Genomic DNA, 19,687 nt, shown 5'->3' with positions numbered 1-19,687 from the left:
TGGTGTGTGTGTGTGTGTGTGTGTGTGTGTGTGTGTGTGTGTGTGTGTGTGTGTGTGTGTGTGTGTGTGTGTGTGTGTGTGTGTTTCATCCCAGGTACTTTGCCAGCGAGCCCTTTGCTGACCTGCACCGCGTGGAGGGTCTGCGCGGGCGTCTTCGTGGCCACACCATCAACGGCTCACTCAGCGAGGACAACATGCGCTCTGTAATCACCTTCGACAAGGGGGGCACCTGGGAACTGCTGCTGGCCCCTCTGCCGACAGCCTGGAGGAACACTGGACTGCCAGGTAGCTAGCTAGCTGTTACAATAACATCTGACCCTGTATCAGTGGTTAGAGAAAACGTCCACCTACACCCCCGGTGGGTTTCCCTAACCACTGATACAGGATACTGCTGTCAGCTTCAGCAATAGGACATCATACCACATCAGGGCGACATCCTGCTTACGGACATCAACAACAGGATTAAGATTAGGGCTGTGACGATACCAGGATCGCATTATTTTTTCCGTGGCAAAATGAAAACACGAGGCAGAGCCAATAAAGCAGCAGTCTTAGCAGAATTGAATTCTGTTGTTGATGTCTGTAAGCAGGAAGTTGCCTTTTGTTGTTTTATGCTGTCATTGAGTCTCTGAGTCCTTTGAGGAAGGGATTGGGGGTTGGGTAATATGAACCTACATTAGGGATTAGGAACAACAGCCAATGAGGCCACACAGTGTGTGTTTGGAATTCTAAAGGGGAAGTGGGTTTGGGTGTAAACAGTTGTGTTTTTGTTTGGTTTAGAAAGTGGTCGTGTCCCTTGCACGGAAATGTATGCACTCACGACTGTAATACGCTCTGGATAAGAGGGTCTAAATTACTATATTTTAAATGTAGCTTCACTTCTTAGAAATAGTATTATATTTTTGAGTTATTTATTGAGGATTTTGTCAGTGATTGTTGTCTCACTGACCTAACACTTCTCTCTCTCACTCCATCTCTCCCTCCACAACGCCTCTCCATCTCTCCCTCCAACTCCCCCTCTCCATCTCTCCTCCACAACGCCTCTCCACTCTCTCCCTCCACAACGCCTCTCCATCCCTCCCTCCAATCTCCCCTCTCCCATCTCTCCCTCCACAACCCTCTCTATCCCTCCCTCCAATCCTCCTCTCCATCTCTCCCTCACAACCCCTCTCTATCCCTCCCTCCAATCTCCCCTCTCCATCCCTCCCTCCAATCTCCCCTCCTCTCTAATCCTCCCTCCATCCATCGCTCTTCTATACCCCGGGTATTTATCTATCCCCCATCCTCTCCTCTCCCTCTCTCTCTCTCCTCTTATCCCCACCCTCTCCCTCTATCCCCCACCTCTCCCCTATCCCCCATCCTCTCCCTCTATCCCCCATCCTCTCCCTCTATCCCTCACCCTCTCCCTCTATCCCCCATCCTCTACCTCTATCCCCCATCCTCTCCTCTATCCCCATCCTCTACCTCTATCCCCATCCTCTCCCTCTATCCCCCATCCTCTCCCTCTATCCCTCTATCCACATCCCCCCACCCTCTCCCTCTATCCACTATCCCCCCACCCTCTCCCTCTATCCCTATCCCCCACCTCTCCCTCTATCCCTATCCCCATCCTCTCCCTCTATCCCACTATCCCCCCATCTCTCACTCTATCCCCTCATCCTCTCCCCTATTCCCTCTATCCCCATCCTCACCCTCTATCCCCCATCCTCTCCCTCTATCCCCCATCCTCTCCCTCTATCCCCATCCTCTCCTTCTCTCCCCCCTATCCCCATCTTCTCCTCTCCTCTATCCCCCATCCTCTCCCTCTATCCCCATCCTCTCCCTCTATTCCCCATCATTCCCTCTCTCCCTCTATCCCCCATCCTCTCACTCTATCCCCAACACTCCCCTCCTATCCCTCATCCTCTCCCTCTATCCTCCCCTCATCCTCCTCCCTCTATCCCCATCCTCTTCCCTCTTCCCCATCCCTCACTCTATCCCCAACACTCCCCCTCTATCCCTCATCCTCTCCCTCTATCCCCTCATCCTCTCCCTCTATCCCCACATCCTCTCCCTCTATCCCCATCCTCTCACTCTATCCCCAAACACTCCCCCTCTATCCCGCATCCTCTCCCTCTATCCCCTCATCCTCTATCCCCATCCTATCCTCTATCCCACCTCTCTCCTTCTATCCCCACCTCTCCCTCTATCCCCTCATCCTCTATCCCCCATCCTATCCCTCTATCCCCACCCTCTCCTCTATCCCCACCCTCTCCCTCTATCCCCTCATTCTCTATCCCCATCCTCTCCCTCTATCCCCACCCTCTCCCTCATCCCCATCCTCTCCTCTATCCCCCACCCTCCCTCTATCCCACCCTCTCCCTATATCCCCTCATCCTCTATCCCTCACCCCCTCTCCCTCTCCCCTCTCCCTCTATCACCTCTCCCTCTATCCCCTCTCCCTTATATCCCCTCATCCTCTCCCTCTCCCCCCTCTCCTCTATCCCATCTCTCCCTCTATCCCCATCCTCTCACTCTATCCCCATCCTCTCCCTCTATCACCTCTCACTCTCCCTCTATCACCTCTCCCTCTCCCTCTATCCCCTCTCCCTCTCCCCTCATCCCCATCCTCTCCCTCTATCCCCCATCCTCTTCCTCTATCCACTATCCCCCATCCTCTCACTCTATCCCTCATCCTCTCCCTTTCCCTCTATCCCCTCATCCTCTCCCTCGTTCTCCCTCGATCCCCCACCCTCTCCCTCAATCCCCACCCTCCCCTCGATCCCCACCCTCTCCTCGATCCCCACCCTCTACCTCATCCTCTCCCTCTTTCCCCATCCCTCCCTCTATTCCTCATCCTCTCCCTCTAACCCCCATCTATCCCCCATCCTCTCCCTCTATCCCCCCACCTCTCCTCTATCCCCCCATCCTCTCCCTCTATCCCTCATCCTCTCCTCTATCCCTCATCCTCTCCTCTATCCTCTCACTCTCCTCTATCCCCACCTCTCCCTCTATCCCCCATCCTCTCCCTCTATCCCCCATCTATCCCCATCCTTCTCCTCTATCCCTCATCCTCTCCTCTATCCCTCATCCTCTCCCTCTATCCTCATCCTCTCCCTCTATCCCCATCCTCTCCCTCTATCCTCATCCTCTCCTTCTATCCTCATCCTCTCCCTCTATCCCTCATCCTCTCCCTCTCCCTCTATCCCTCATCCTCTCCCTCTATCCTCATCCTCTCCCTCTATCCCCATCCTCTCCCTCTATCCCTCATCCTCTCCTTCTATCCCCATCCTCTCCCTCTATCCTCATCCTCTCCTTCTATCCCTCATCCTCTCCTCTATCCCTCATCCTCTCCCTCTATCCTCTCCCTCTATCCCTCATCCTCTCCCTCTATCCCTCTATCCTCATCCTCTCCTCTATCCTCATCTCTCCCTCTATCCCATACTCTCCTCTATCCCTATCCCTCTCCCTCTATCCTATCCTCTCCCTCTATCCCTCATCCTCTCCCTCTATCCTCATCCTCTCCCTCTATCCCCATCCTGTCCCTTCCTCTCCGTAGCTCTTCAAGGGCTGCTCCCTCCACCTGGCCCAGCGCTGGAGCCAGCTTCTCAACATTCAGCTGCGTAGGATGCCCATTCTGTCCAAGGAGTCAGCGCCAGGGCTCATCATGGCCACAGGTGGGGAGGCTAGCATCATACAACTACAATCACTATTTATAATTAAAAAAATATATATATATATTGTTTTTTTTCTCAGATATTTTCTGATTTCATTGAACAGATAGAGCGAGAGAGGATGACAGTGGGYAAAGAAAGAGAAAGGTTGTGTCATAGGGAACCCATACAGGTACTGACAACGTGTGCCAGAGGGCTTCGGCGTTACCACTCGACCAGCCAGGCCACAGAATTACTATTTCTCTGGCGAACACATGACTTTCCTTATGGTGGCGCAACTTCTGCTATTGCGTAATTTGATAGAGAGGACCATTTCCTCCATCAGTCAATCACACAGGAAATTAGAGTGCCTGCGGAGTCTCTCCTTCCTGCTCGTTTGTCTGCGTCTGTTTATTCATTTATTTAACCATTATTCATTCAGGCAATTCAGTTGAGAGCAAATTCTTATTTACAGCGTGTCTGTGCGCGTGCGTGTTTGAATTTCCCTGAGTGCGTGCATTCATGGTATGGGAATGTGTGCATGCGTGTTAGTAACTGCGTGTACTCAGGTCAGAGCAATAGGTTTTGACCGGGGCTAAACTAGGAGCAGTTGGACACATCCATTGTGTTTAATCCACTGAAAGTGTCTCTACCGGCTCTGCCTGCTTGGCGGAGTACATAGATTTTCTTTGTAGCTGTGCTGTGTCTGGAAGGAGGAGGAGGCCTCTACACCCTGCGAGCTACTAAACCTAACGAAATGATTAGGTGATAACTCCCACGGGGAGAAGTGCAGAGAGGAGAGCTGAGGAGACACTATGCCCTTCTCGTCCGTGTTATCGCTTACACACAGATGCGCTAATTACTTCTGCCTCACCCAGCGGAGACACACAGACACAGACCGTCTCTCTCTTTGTGTGGACCCAGCCAGCCACACACAGACACAGACCGTCTCTCTCTTTGTGTGGACCAGCAGCCACAACACAGACACAGACCGTCTCTCTCTTGTGTGGACCCAGCCAGCCACACACAGACACAGCCGTCTCTCTCTTTGTGTGGACCCAGCCCAGCCACACACAGACACAGACCGTCTCTCTCTTTGTGTGGACCCAGCCAGCCACACACAGACACAGACCGTCTCTCTCTTTGTGTGGCCCAGCCAGCCACACACAGCACAGACCGTCTCTCTCTTTGTGTGGACCCAGCCAGCCACACAGAACACAGACCGTCTCTCTCTTGTGGTGGACCCAGCCAGCCACACACAGACACAGACCGTCTCTCTCTTTGTGTGGACCCAGCCAGCCACACACAGACACAGACCGTCTCTCTCTTTGTGTGGACCCAGCCAGCCACACACAGACACAGACCGTGGTAGTCCACATCCACATAGGATAAATAGATATATGACGTTACACTCGTTGGGGCCTTCCCCCCTAGAATGACTACAGACTGATTTGAACCATTCTTATAGGTTCAGCACATGGTAAGGAGTATTGATGTTGACAATAAAGCATACTGGAGCGTAGGCTGCGGCCTGGAGTTTGGTTGAACTTTTCTGAACATAGGCCTGTTCCTTGATCTCAAGCATCTGCTTAACAACCCTGGATGGAATCTATCCCTATATAGTGCCGCCCAGCTATATGCTACAGTAGCCCCTTTCGCTATGMCTGCGTCTCAAATGGCACCCTGTTTCCTGCATAGTGAGCTACTTTTSCTCTGTTGTCGGCTTTGTGTGCTCCGGGCTGGCCACTGTGCTTGGCTGCGTTCCAAATTGCGCGGCACCCTATTCCCTATGCATCTAGTGCACTACTTTTGACCAGGGCCCATAGGGCTTTTGGTCAAAAGCAGTGCACTATGTAGGGAATAGGGTGCTATTTGGAAGACAGCTTGGGATACTGCTGGGACTGGAGACCACCTGAATCCCCCTCTGTGTGAATTGTTTAATTCGTCACCTCCTCTCACACAGCCGTTCCACTGATGCATCCTGTGTCTGTCTCCTCTGCAGGCTCTGTGGGCAAGAACCTGGCCAACAAGCCCAACGTGTATGTGTCCAGCAGTGCTGGGGCCAGATGGAGAGAGGTCAGTGTCTGTGTGTGCCTTGTTTGTGTATGTATGTATGTATGTGTGTGTGTGTGTGTGTGTGTGCGTGTGTGTGAGTGTGTGTGCGCCATAAATGTAACTATGCACATGATGAGCTATAAATCATGACATTGGTTATTGTTGGATGTTTCCTGCCTCTGCTACCTACTCATACCAGAGGGTTTCTGTGGGGCGCTTAGCCACAATGCTGAATGCCCAGCGTAGGACACTTTCCTCCACAGTATATTATTAATCAACCACAAACATGGTGCTGCAGTTATTTAAAGCCACACTCTGTAAGACGTGAGTGCAATTCCAAGACTGGGGAGCCCTCTAAGACATAAACAATGGAGCAGAAGCACCCGGAACATTTTCACATGCTCTTGATGCATATGGTGTGACATTCCACGAGAGCATTATTTATTTTTTTAACCTACTTTTAATCTGAACATAGTATTACCTCATTTAAGTGTCTTGASGACCAAAATATTTTTGGTAATAATACGGCCTGACAGTTGTACTAGTCTTATTATGGTAGCTATATCAATTGACCAGCAATCTTAGACTGTGGCTTTAATGAGTGTTCTTCACATTTCCCCTTCTCAAGGCGCTGACCGGTCCTCACTTCTACACGTGGGGTGACCACGGGGGCATCCTCATGGCCATCGCCCAGGGGGGCTCCACCACACACCTCAAGTGAGTCTCACAACTGTCCTAAATAACACCCATATCTCCATTGTTAGAACAACACAGTGTGCTGTGTATCACCCCCTCATTACACCCCTCTACTCCCCACCGCAGCTCTGCCCTGAGTCGTTGACTTTCAGTCTGCTTACCTCCTCAAATAAAGGTTCAATGAATTGTACCCTTTTCAACCCACTGTGTCACTGCCAACCCAATCAGTACTATGCTGMCTCGGAAATATTATTTTCACATTTGTCCTTTCCAGCTCGGTTCCAGCTACTACAGTACAGTGGGATATGTAACCAGGCCAATGCACTACAGCTTGGCTTGGCTCAGTAGTGTAAAACGGGTATAAATATTGTAACCACGCTAATGTTGATCTCCATACTGTCTCTGTTGGCCCTGCTATAGACTAGCATCCTGTTCAGGTGGTGTACTTGCTGCCTCACGCTACAGAATCAGTAGATTTGCCCTATGGGCCATTCTGACTCGGACAAGGCGGCAGAAAGCCTAGTGGTTAGAGTGTTGGGCCAGTAACCGAAAGGTTGCTGAATCGAATCCCGAGCTGACAAGGTAGAAATATGCCATTCTGCCCCTGAACAAGGCAGTTAACCCACTGTTCCCCGGTAGGCCGTCATTGTAAATAAAAATTTGTTCTTAACTGACTTGCCTAGTTAAATAAAGGTTAAATAAAGAAAAATACAAATTAAAGGCTACTTACCTACTGTCTCTCTGTGTCTCAGGTTCAGTACCAATGAGGGGGAGACGTGGACAGACTTCCGTTTCTCTGACAGGGAGGTGTATGTCTACCAGCTGCTGACTGAGCCGGGGGAGAAGAGCACCATCTTTACCGTCTTCGGCTCCTACGCCGACCAGAGACACAGCTGGCTCATCCTGCAGGTCAACGCCAGCGACGTGCTTGGTGAGGGGACTCTCACGATATTACTACACTGGGCAGAAGTGTAGTGACTGAATTATGCTCAGCCCGGGTGCTTTTCCGTCTGTCTGTCGTCCATTTTCACAATGCCAATAAGAAGCATCCATCTATTAGGCCAGAGTCTCACTGAGGGGTGTGTGTTTGTGTGTGTCCGCTTATGTCCCCATGCTACTGTAATAGAATATGATCCAATTCCAAATCAAGTATTTAAAGTGTGTGTATTTGTCTCTTCAGGCGTGCCGTGCYCCGAGGGAGACTACAAGCGCTGGTCCCCGTCAGACGAGCGGGGCAACGACTGCCTTCTGGGTAGTGAGATGGTGTACAAGCGACGCACGCCCCACGCCACCTGCTTCAACGGTGAAGACTTCGACCGCCCCGTCACCGTATCCAACTGCTCCTGCACACGCCAGGACTACGAGTGGTGAGACTCTCATTTCCCAGCCCGTGTCCAATCCCATATCCGCCCTTTGCCTCTACCCCTAAAACGATCTACCCCTAGGCACCTCATATCGATCTGAAAGGGTTGGATAGCTGCGATCTAGAAAGGTAACAGCTCCACCTTTCCTTCTGTTAAGCTAGGACTAGGTGGAATGTCTCTCGCTTACTTACACCTCTGCTATCCTTTCAGGGAAGGGGCTAGGGGTTGATTGGAATTAGGCAACAGTSTTTTTCCACTCATCTCTATCTGTTCATAGTTTGATAGTCAAGTAGGCTAACATTGGGTCTCTCTGTCTCTCTCTCCCCATCTAATCTCTCTCTCGCTCTCTCTCCGTCTCCCTCTCTCTCTCACCCTCCTCTATCTCCTTTTATCTCTCTCAGCGACTATGGCTACAAGCTGAGCGAGGACCTGTCCCTCCAGGTGTGCCTGCCCGACCCCGAGTTCTCGGGGAACCTCTACGCCCCTCCCGTGCCATGCCCCGTTGGAACTACCTACCGTCGCAGTACGGGGTAAGTCAATATCCCTTTGGTATTAACATAATGTCACTTCATCAGAAACCAGGCTTTACCCTTCCCATAATGATGGGCTATTTCCTGTTGTTAAGGTGAATCCACACATTGAGGGTCAAGGCCTTGCAATGTGGATGCGTCAGGATTATATGACCTAGCTGAGCTGAAGGGTTTTGGGGTTTCGGGCTGACTTCATAGTGTCCCAAATGGGCCCTGGTCAAAAGTAGTGCACTTTAAAGAGAATAGGGTACCATTTGGGACGCACCCATAAAGGCTGAGATACACTTGTCCTTGACAGACAGTCACATATGGCTTAGAAAAACAAATGGCATTACCTAGTGTATCAGTCTTCACCTCAATCTTATATGATTTTTTTTACTGCCGCAAGGAGATGACTGTTAAATATCAGCATGATTCATAGGATATGACCACTATGCAAATMGATTCCTTTGTGGTCATGAGGGGGAACTGTCTTTGTTCTTCTTTTGTGCTATGGGGAAGAGAAAGGAGTGACGTCATTCTATTATACAGCCCTCGCTTATCATGTAGAACAGCCCCACCTAGTGTCATAAGGAGAGAAATGTCCCAGCAAAATCTTGACATACACTGAGTGTACAAATCATTTAGAACACCTTCCTGATATTGAGTTGCAACCCTCCTTTTGCCCTCAGAACAGCCTCAATTCGTCGGGGCATGGACTCTACAAGGTGTCAAAAGCTTCCCACAGGGATGCTGGCCTATGTTGACTCCAATGATTCCCTTTTYTGTCAAGTTGGCTGGATGTCCTTTGGGTGGTGGACCATTGTTGATACACACAGGAAACTGTTGAGCGTGAAAAACCCAGGAGCGTTGCAGTTCTTGACACAAACCGCTGCGCTTCGCACCTACTACCATACCCCCTTCAAAGGCACTTACATCTATTGTCTTTCCCACTCACCCTCTGAATGGCACACACACACAATCCATGTCTCAGTTGTTTCAAGGCTTAAAAATCTGTCTTTAACCTGTCTCCTCCCCTTCATCTACTCTGATTGAAGTGGATTTAACAAGTGACATCAATAAGGAATCATAGCTTTCCACTGGTCAGTCTATGTCATGGTCAGAGCAGGTGTTCTTAATGTTTTGTACACTCAGTGTATATGTAATGGGCAACATACTCTTGTTGTGATATTGGGTGGTGGGTGTTTGTCTGTCCATGTTGTTAACCAGTTTGTGTGTGTCTCTCTCTCAGGTACAGGAAGGTGTCTGGGGACAGCTGTAGTGGAGGGGATGTAGAAGCCAGACTGGATGGAGAGATGCTCCCATGTCCTGTAGGAGGTAAGCKTCCCCTCTCCTTCAATTAAGACACCATTATTAGATACYTTTAGCCTTTTAGATCACAATGAATAAGAGACCCCTGAATGAATGAGACCCCTTGAATGAATGAATGAATGAATAAGAGACCCCTGAATGAATGATTGAATGAATAAGAGACCCCTGAATGAATAAGAGACCCCTGAATGAATGAATAAGAGACCCCTGAATGAATGAATGAATAAGAGACCCCTGAATGAATGAATGAATGAATAAGAGACCCCTGAATGAATGAATAAGAGACACCTGAATGAATGAGAGATACTCTGAGATTCTTGATATACTGGGTTCACAAATACTTTACCTTGTAAATGCCATTATGGAAAGGGGAGACTCTCACGGGGATGTTCTCCGTTTTGCTCTACGACCCCCACGAGTATCATGGGACTCGTTTGAAGGTAACCCATGGAAATATGGAGGTCGTTTTGTGGCAACAAAAATAAGGGGTTAAATGTGTCCAAAAAATATGTATATTTCCTGAGCTTTCTTATATCTCTTATAGGACAGACACTTCAAAACATTATTATTCCTTAGGATTTATTTTTTGCCTTTATATAAATGTGTTATTCAATGCATTTCTATGGACTATAGTAGTAAAGGCCAAATTCAGTATTTTATCAAATAATTTAGAAATATTTTCAGGGGATACCTAAAGGGCCTAAAAATCATAGTCAAATAGCTAAATGATCCATTGAATAACTATTTTAAAACAATTCCATATGTTACCTTTGGGTCGTGGGTCATGACGGGTTTATTTGGTATGGGCCACACAGTTTTATCTTTTTTGCTAGACATTAAAGAAACTCTGTTGTACAATTTGAGGCAAAAGATACTTTTAGTCACATATTATGGGGTGAATTTAGTTAAAGATAGAATGGTTAGTCCCAGCAGTAGATCATCGGCTACAGCAACAACACACGTAAGTTAGACCTCAGGGACAATAGCTGCTGTGGCTGGAACTGGTTGTAAGGGATCCAAAAAGCAAATAAACAAATAAGTATTTGTGAATTCATGAAAAGTGAAATTACTCACATTTTATACATAAAAGCATATGGTTGGATGAACTTTAATTTCCCTGAGGGGAAATTGTTTTAGACATGCATTACTGCTGTATGCAAAATAAATACTGTCGTATACACKGCTGGATTCAAAATAAAATGCAATTTGTTGCGTTTTTCTTACCAGTTACTCTTCACATGGCTATAGATTAGAATTAATTGTATTAAGTGTTTTTTCCCCCTGGTCTTCTCTAGAGAGTAATGAGTTCATCCTGTACGCTGTGAGGAACTCCATCCATCGCTATGACCTGGCCACAGGGACCGACCAGGCCCTGCCCCTCTCTGGTCTCCACGAGGCCGTGGCCCTGGACTTTGACTACGAACAGAACTGCCTCTATTGGGCTGACATCTCGCTGGACACCATACAGGTCAGGGCCTTCACAGAAGGCACTCAGATGTAACCATGACTTACCCTATTCTCTATATAAGTACATTGCTTGTGTACTATATAGGGAATAAAGTACCATTTCAGACACAAAATCTATCCTGTACACACTTCTGAGACCAAAAGTACATTGTGTATCGTGATTAGTGAAAAGTATGTACACACTCCCTCCCTGTTCTCCCCCTCCAGAGGCTTTGTCTGAACGGCAGTACGGGACAGGAAGTGATTGTGAGGAAAGACCTGCAGAATGTGGAGGCCCTCACCTTTGACCCCATCAGCAGGCTGCTTTACTGGGTGGATGCCGGAGCGCAGAGGATTGAGGTAAACATGAGGAACAGGGATTTGTCCAYTATTTGATATATACTGAACAAATATATAAATGCAACAATTTCAACAATTTTACTGAGTTACAGTTCATATAAGGAAATCAGCTTACATTCATTAGGCCCAAATCTATGGATTTCACATGACTGGGTAGGGGTGCAGCCATGGGTGGGCCTATYCCCTCCCAGGCCCACCCATGGCTGCACCCACTGGGAAGGCAGGCACAGCCAATCAGAATGAGTTGTTCCCCACAAAAGGGCTTTATTACAGACAGAAATACACCTCAGTTTCATCAACTGTCCAGGTGGCTGGTCTAAGATGATCCCGCAGGTAAAGCTTCCTGCCATCCAGGACCTATTTAATAGGCGGTGTCAGAGGAAGGCCCAAAATATTGTCAAATACTCCAGTCACCCAAGTCATAGACTGTTCTCTCGCTACTGCACGGCAAACTGTACCGGAGCGTCAAGTCTAGGTCCAAAAGGCTCCTTAACAGCTTCTACCCCCAAGCCATAAGACTGCGGAACAATTAATCAAACTATTTGCATTGACCTCCCCTCTTTGTTTTTAAACTGCTGCTACTCGCTGTTTATTATCTATGCATAGTCACTTTAGTAACTTTACCCWTAGCCTAGTGGTTAGAGCGTTGGGCCGGTTACTGGATCAAATCCCCGAGCTGACAAGGTAAAAATCTGTCGTTCTGCTCCTGACCAACTGTTCCCCAGGCGCTGAAGACATGGATGTCGATTAAGGCAGCCCCCCACACCTCTCTGATTCAGAGGGGTTGGGTTAAATGCGGAAGACACATTTCAGTTGAATACATTCAGTTGGACAACTGACTAGGTTTCCCTACATGTACAAAGTACCTCAATTACCCATTGTCCCCAGACATGACTTGGTACTGGTACTCCCTGTATATAGCCTTGTTATTGTTACYTAATTTTGTGTTACTTTTTATTGTGTTTTTTACTTTAGTGTATTTAGTAAATATTTTCTTAACTCTATTTCTTGAACTGCATTGTTGGTTAAGGGCTTATAAGTAAGCATTTCACGGTAAAGTCTACACATTGTATTTGGTGCATGTGACATACAATTTGATTTGATTTAACAGGGATGTAAACACATTTGTGCACTAAATGTTAGAGTAATAATCTTTTTGTGTATATGGAACATTTCTGGGATCTTTTATTTCAGCTCATGAAAAATGGGACCAACACTTCACATGTTGCGTTAATATTTTTGTTCAGTGTATATACAGTGCATTCGGAAAGTATTTAGACCCCTTCCCATTTCCACACTTGCTTACGTTACAGACTTATTCTAAAATGGATTAAAAAAAAACACAATATCCCAGCTATCCTACACACAATACCCCATAATGACAAGCTAAAATAGGTTTTCTGAAATTTTTGCAAATGTATTAAAAATTAAAAACAGATACCTTATTTTCATAAGTATTTAAACCCTTTGCTATGAGACTCGAAATTGAGCTCAGGTGCTTCCTGTTTCCATTGATCATCCTTGAGATGTTTCTACAACTTGATTGGAGTCCACCTGTGGTAAATTCAATTGATTGGACATGATTTGGAAAGACAAACACCTGTCTATYTAAGGTCCCACAGTTGACAGTGCATGTCAGAGCAAAAACCAAGCCATGAGGTCGAAGGAATTGTCCATAGAGTTCCGTGACAGGATTGTGTCAGGGAACAGATCTGGGGAAGTCTGCAGCATTGAAGGTCCCCAAGAACACAGTGGCCTCCATCATTCTTAAATGGAAAAGTTTGGAACCACCAAGAGTCTTCCTAGAGCTGGCCACCCGGCCAAACTGAGCAATCGGGGAAGGGCCTTGGTCAGGGAGGTGACCAAGAARCCGATGGTCACTCTGACAGAGCTCCAGAGTTCCTCTGTGGAGATGGGAGAACCTCTGCAGRGCTCCACCGATCAGGCCTACGGTGAAGCATGGTGGTGGCAGCATCATGCTGTGGGTATGTTTTTCAGTGGCAGAGCAAAGTACAGAGAGATCCTTGATGAAAACCTGCTCCAGAGCGCTCAGGACCTCAGGCTGGGGCGAAGGTTCACATGCCAACAGGACAACGACCCTAAGCACACAGCCAAGACAACGCAGGAGTTGCWTCYGGACAAGTCTCTGAATGTCCTTGAGTGGCCCAGTCAGAGCCCGGACTTGAACCGGATCTAACATCTCTGGAGAGACATGAAAATAGTGGTGCAGCGAAGCTCCACATCCAACCRGACAGAGCTTGAGAGGATCTGCAGAGAAGAATGGGAGAAWCTTCCCAAATACAGGTGTACCAAGCTTGTAGCGTCATACCCAAGAAYACTTGAGGCTGTAATCGCTGCCAAAGGTGCTTCAGCAAAYTACTGTGTAAAGGGTCTGAATACTTATGTAAATGTGATATTTCAGTTTTWAATTTTTAATACATTGGCAACAAAATTGAAAAACCTGTTATTTCTTTGTCATTATGGGGTATTGTCTGTAGATTTGTTTTCTTTGATGAGGAACAAACACCATTTAATCCATTTTTTTGAATAAGGCTGTAACCTAACAACATGTGGGAAACGTCAAGGGGTCTGAATACTTTTCGAATGCACTGTATTTATCTTTTTTTCTCCATCTTATTGAAGTCTTGTTTGATTTATATTTATATCCTCACCTGATAGACGACATGCTACTGTATAGTATCAGGCAATACAGTGTGTGATGATGGTGACCCACTCCTTGTGTTGTGTAGGTGTCTAACCCTGATGGGGACCTACGTCACACTCTGCTCAACTCCTCAGTGCTGGAGCATCCCAGAGCTCTGGTCCTCATGCCAGGAGAGAGGTAGCACAGTCTAATTACCTTGAATATCTGCCAAATGKATTTATGAAGCTTTTATTTCACAAAAAAGGTCTCCCAGATGACCGACTGTTAAAGGGGCGWTCTGTGATTGCTACATCCKTTTTAGACTTTACCGCTTWGTTTTTTGTTTGAACTGCAGATTGCTCCTTTAACATAAATAACGTCKGTGTTAATATCTGTCAGATATACTTTCCTAATCTGTGACGTGTCTCCTACCAGCCTGATGTTCTGGACGGATTGGGGCGACCGTGCGGCTGGCGTGTACCGCGGCTACATGGACGGCTCCAACGTGTCATGCATCGTGTCCGAGGGCGTCCGCTGGCCCAACGGCATCACGGCAGACGACCAATGGCTGTACTGGACCGAGGCCTACGGCGATCGCATCGAGCGGGCCGACTTCGCCGGCGGTCAGCGCAGCGTGGTCATGGAGGGCCTGCCTCACCCCTATGCCATTGCTGTTTTCAAGGTTACTTTAGAGTGGTTGATGCACTTATGGAGTATTAAGTGATATTTACAGCTGTTTTTGATCATTTAAATGAATGATGTATACCCATTGATTCTTGAAGAATATCACTTACAAGCTTAGACAAACGAACTAACGTCTTTAAAGGTAGACTGCAATATGACCTCTTCATGCACAGCCGGTCAACTTCCTGCTTGCAGATGTCGTCAACAGCAGAATTCAAAATGGCCTAGGACTGTCACTATTGGCTCTTTCCAAATTTGCCTCCTCCCTTGCGGCATGTCCACATTGTTTCAAGTATTTAATGTTGCATGCAAAAGTACAGTGAAATGCCTTTCTTTCAAACTCAAAACCCAACAATGCAGTAATTAATAACAATGTAATACTAGAACAAACAGATGGGAAATGAGAATAAATATGAATAGCACATTAAGTAAGTAAGCATACTATATACCTGGTCAGTTTCAATATCATATTTGCAATGTGCAGGGGTACTGGAGTGATGGAGGTAGATATGTATAGGGGTAAGGTGACTAGGCAACAGGATAGAAGATTAACAGAGTGTGAGTGGGCGTGCGTGTGTGTAGAGTCAGCATAAATGTGTCTTTGGAGTTATCCAATAGAGGCAGTCTTGTACAATAAGAATGTTACTGATGTCTGGAAGCAAAAAGTCAGCACTCTGTGTATGATGATGTCATATCACAGAGATTCTACTTTTTTAAGGTTATTGAGTGTGCAACACTGGGGAGCACAGTCCCATTGTAGAAATATATCTATGTTTGCTTTCATATAATCTCCCAGTTACTGGGAAAATCCTCATTGGRGTGTGTGTGTTTTCAGAATGACCTGTACTGGGATGACTGGTCAAGGAGGGGCATCTTCAAGGCTCCCAAAGCAGGTTCCCAGGACAACGAACTCATAGTGGGTAGACTGACCGGGGTCATGGACCTCAAAATCTTCTACAAGGGCAAGACCAGAGGTGAGAGACAAGCAGCGAAACCATATTTAACAATCAATGCTCATTCTAAGTAAGCCTTCCAAGAACTTTGATGGTCAGCGTTAAAGAGATATTATGTGTAGTCAATGTTACTCTGGAAGCGACAATAGTGGAAGCTTTGTTTGGACACCCCCACTACGTCAGCAGAGCTCATGACAAACCTTTGTGTGTGTGTGTGTCCGCTCTCCTCCAGGCCATAATGCCTGTGCAGACCAGCCCTGCAGCCTACTGTGTCTGCCCCTGCCCGGGCACCGCCACACCTGTGTATGCCCCGACGGAGCGCCCACCACCACCCTACCCGACGGACAGCTCCAGTGCCAGTGTCCCACCGGCTACCAGCTCCACAACAGCACCTGCGTCAAGACAGGTGAGACCTGGCAAACTCACATAAGTGTGCACACTCTCTCTGACAGACACACGTGCACACAAACACACACACACCCAATGGTCCTGCCGGGTACAAAATACTACTGATCAAATCAAATGTTATTTGTCACATGCACCGYAAACAACAGGCGTAGACCTTACAGTGAAATGCTTACTTACGAGCACTTAACCAACAATTCAGAGTTTGAAAAAGTATGACGAATGTGTTAAATAAACTAAAGGAAAAATAGTAACATAATAAAATAACAATAACTAGGCTATATACAGGGGGTACCGGTAGCGAGTCAATGTGCAGGGGTACGGGYTAGTCGAGGTAATTGAGGTAATATGTACATGTAGGTAGAGGTAAAYTGACTGCATGGATAATAAACAGATGCATGATAATGTATTGAGGTTCTCAACGTAGTCCTTCAGACGACCCTATCACACTACTACAGATCCACAATGGTGCAGGCTTTTGTTCCAACCTAGCACTAACACCCGTGTCACCTAGTTCAACTAATCACCAAGCGAAGAGTTGAATCAGGCGTGTTAGTACTGGGCTGAAACAAAACCCTGCACAGCCTGCGTTGGGTCRGTCGCCAGGAATCGGTATTGAAGATCCCTGCCTCAGTGAATGTAGAGAACCACTGCCCTCCTCGCCCTCTCTCCCTGACTGTCCGTCTGACTCTGGTTGTTGTTGTCCAAGGACCACTAGGGGAGATCCTTTAGGATTCAGGTACACTTCTTGATGATGTGTGTTTTATTTGTAACCCAAAATGGAATGAAATTCKCCTCCCCCAGAACACACGTGCCTGCCCAACCAGTACCGCTGCTCCAACGGCAAGTGCATCAGCAGCATCTGGAAGTGCGACAGCGACAACGACTGTGGCGACATGAGCGACGAGCAGGAGTGCCGTGAGTGGAGACAAATTTGCACCCTATTCCCTATATAGTGCGCTACTTTTGGGCAGGCCATTTCAGACGCACAGCTAGACAATGGACAACTCACTCACTCACAGATTATTCTGTTTTATTATTATAATACAAATGGTTGGGTGTGGAATCCTTGTTGGTAAGGTAAATAGTGAATAAAATGGATCCAACAGATAATGTTCAATAGAGCCAGACTAGAGTTCGTTACTGTCACAATACACTCTGCTTTGAGTCTCTGCTGCTGTTCTTTCTCTCTGTCCTTCTGGGCTCAGTGTCAACACCCTGTCATTCTGTRTGTCCCTCTGCCCCCTGTCCGTCCCCCTCCAGCCACCACCTCCTGTGACCCGTCCATCCAGTTCCGTTGTGTGGCGTCCGGCTCCTGCATCCCGCTGGCCTTCAAGTGTGACCACGAGGACGACTGTGGGGACAACAGTGACGAGGAACACTGTGGTACGAGGAAGAGTGTGTGTGCGCGTGCATGCATGCGTCTATGTGCGTGTGTGCATATTTTGTATCCGTCCATTCAGTCATGTGTGTGTGTGTGTGCGCGTGCGTGAGCGCGTGCGTGCGTGCGTGCGTGCGCACACACTTCCAAGCACGTTTTTTTCCTGACTAAGTGTGCTCTATCCTGTATGACTTTTGAGATTGTATATAGCCTATGTGATGCTCCCTCTGATTACTGACTGCGTGTGTGTGTGTATCCCAGAGAGTCACCAGTGTGGACCAGGGGAGTTCACGTGTGCGCGGGGTGTGTGTATCCGCGAGGCCTGGCGATGTGACGGAGACAACGACTGCAGGGACTGGTCGGACGAAGCCAACTGTACAGGTGAGATCAGGGCCATGTTCAAAAGGAGAACATTGCACAACCTCCGTCTCGCTCTTAGTCTCTCATCACTCTCTCCCTCCCTCCCTCCCGGTCTCAGTGGGTCACCACACCTGTGAGGCCAGTAGGTTCCAGTGTCTCACGGGCCACTGTATCCCTAAGCGCTGGGTGTGTGACGGTGATGACGACTGTCAGGACAGCTCTGACGAGGAGCAAGCACATTGCGGTGAGGACACACACGCGCGCGCACACACACACAAGCATAGACACAGACCTCTCTCTGCTTGACACCAACACCCACGATGTTATGTCATTGTTACGACAGCGCTATGACKGTGTTAGGTAGCATTTATGGACGGTTCAAGCAAAGTGTTACTCATATTTCTGTGCACGGTCTTTGATAGGATGGCTTGGCACTAACAGATGCTGTGTTCTTGTTGACAGTGGGGGATCGCTGTAATGGCTTCCTGTGTTCCAACGGCACTTGTCTGCCTGCCAGCGCCCACTGCAACGGAGTACAGGACTGCCCAGGGGGRGCCGACGAGCAACACTGTGGTGAGTGACCAACTGAAAGTCTAACCCCGAAACTAGACTGCAAACTATAGAAATAGGATCTCCGGGAAATAGGATCTATTTCTATGCTGTAGACATTTTGTATGTTGTTTTTCGCCCCCAGATGCACTTTGGTCTCTCGAAAAACGGAAACGTTTTGAGGGGTATTGTCATAGACTGGTTTTTGTCATCAATACATTCACCTGAGGTTGGTTGAGAATATTTCAGACGTATGCCATTGTAATYTAGTAGTACTGTCTGTGTCCCCTCCTTGCAGATCCCCTGTGTACGCGCTACATGGATTTTGTTTGTCAGAACCGAGCCCAGTGCCTTTTCCAGTCTCTGGTGTGTGACGGCACCAAACACTGCGAGGACGGATCCGATGAGGACGTGGCCTACGCCGGCTGCTGTGAGTCCTTCTCCACTAACCCCACCACTACTATCGCAGAAAACACTACAACTGCAACCGTCACTAAATACATTTGCTGTTACATAGCCCAGGCTTTTTCTTCCTGTGCACGTGACCTGACCTGGGTCGTGTTCATATGAAATCCGTTTCAAAACATTGTGCAACGGAAAAGGAACACGCGTTCCTCATCTGCTTTCACTCCCTGTTTTCTCCATGACCCAGGAACATGTTTGGTCAGGTCAGGAAAAACTAAATGAATGCATCGATACTAGAAAGGCATTGAAGTAAGTTGTCGTCGTTTGTTGTACTGATTGCCACTCGTCTCTCTAGCCACTCACCCTGAGTTTGAYAAGACGTGTGACGCCTACAACTTCCAGTGTGCCAACGGAGTGTGTGTGAGCCTGGGGTGGAAGTGTGACGGTATGAACGACTGCGGGGACTACTCTGATGAAGCCAACTGTGGTGAGTACACAAAATGGGTGTGTGTGTGCAGCTATGTACACTGCAGCGCTTTATAAATGCATGTATCTAGAAATGAGATTATTCCTGAGTGTGTGTATGTTCCAGGCTCCCCCACTGAGGGGCCAGGCTGCACACGGGACTTCCAATACGAGTGTCGTAATGGGCGCTGTGTGCCCTCCTGGTGGAAGTGTGACGGAGAGAATGACTGTGGAGACTGGTCTGACGAGGCTCAGTGCTCTGGTACACCCTCTCTCTGTCTCTCTGTCTCTCTGTGACTGTCTCGCTCGCACTGTGTCCGTCTGTCTCGCTCGCACTGTGTCCGTCTGTCTCGCTCGCACTGTGTCCGTCTGTCTCGCTCGCTCTGTGTCCGTCTGTCTCGCTCGCTCTGTGTCCGTCTGTCTCGCTCGCTCTGTGTCCGTCTGTCT

At 48.0% G+C, this 19,687-nt stretch overlaps 1 protein-coding gene across 1 annotated transcript in view; it reads left to right on the top strand.

Moving 5' to 3' along the window:
* Nucleotides 1-19,687, top strand: part of LOC111949762 (sortilin-related receptor-like) — a 40,186-nt gene that overhangs the window by 6,697 nt on the left and 13,802 nt on the right. The window contains 23 exon segments of the mRNA XM_070433993.1: nucleotides 95-262; nucleotides 264-285; nucleotides 3,539-3,656; nucleotides 5,635-5,708; nucleotides 6,316-6,404; nucleotides 7,136-7,314; nucleotides 7,564-7,750; nucleotides 8,149-8,277; nucleotides 9,509-9,594; nucleotides 10,884-11,056; nucleotides 11,263-11,394; nucleotides 14,145-14,236; nucleotides 14,474-14,720; nucleotides 15,558-15,696; nucleotides 15,908-16,081; nucleotides 16,885-16,998; nucleotides 17,344-17,466; nucleotides 17,723-17,842; nucleotides 17,940-18,065; nucleotides 18,284-18,394; nucleotides 18,669-18,800; nucleotides 19,131-19,262; nucleotides 19,368-19,502. Coding sequence (XP_070290094.1) covers nucleotides 95-262; nucleotides 264-285; nucleotides 3,539-3,656; nucleotides 5,635-5,708; nucleotides 6,316-6,404; nucleotides 7,136-7,314; nucleotides 7,564-7,750; nucleotides 8,149-8,277; nucleotides 9,509-9,594; nucleotides 10,884-11,056; nucleotides 11,263-11,394; nucleotides 14,145-14,236; nucleotides 14,474-14,720; nucleotides 15,558-15,696; nucleotides 15,908-16,081; nucleotides 16,885-16,998; nucleotides 17,344-17,466; nucleotides 17,723-17,842; nucleotides 17,940-18,065; nucleotides 18,284-18,394; nucleotides 18,669-18,800; nucleotides 19,131-19,262; nucleotides 19,368-19,502 — 3,002 coding nt within the window.

The sequence above is a fragment of the Salvelinus sp. IW2-2015 genome, linkage group LG22 (genome assembly GCF_002910315.2).
Source record: "Salvelinus sp. IW2-2015 linkage group LG22, ASM291031v2, whole genome shotgun sequence".
In the NCBI taxonomy this organism is placed as follows: Eukaryota; Metazoa; Chordata; class Actinopteri; order Salmoniformes; family Salmonidae; genus Salvelinus; species Salvelinus sp. IW2-2015.
The sequence above is the reverse complement of the archived record's forward strand: the minus strand, read 5'-3'. Positions and strand labels throughout refer to the sequence as shown.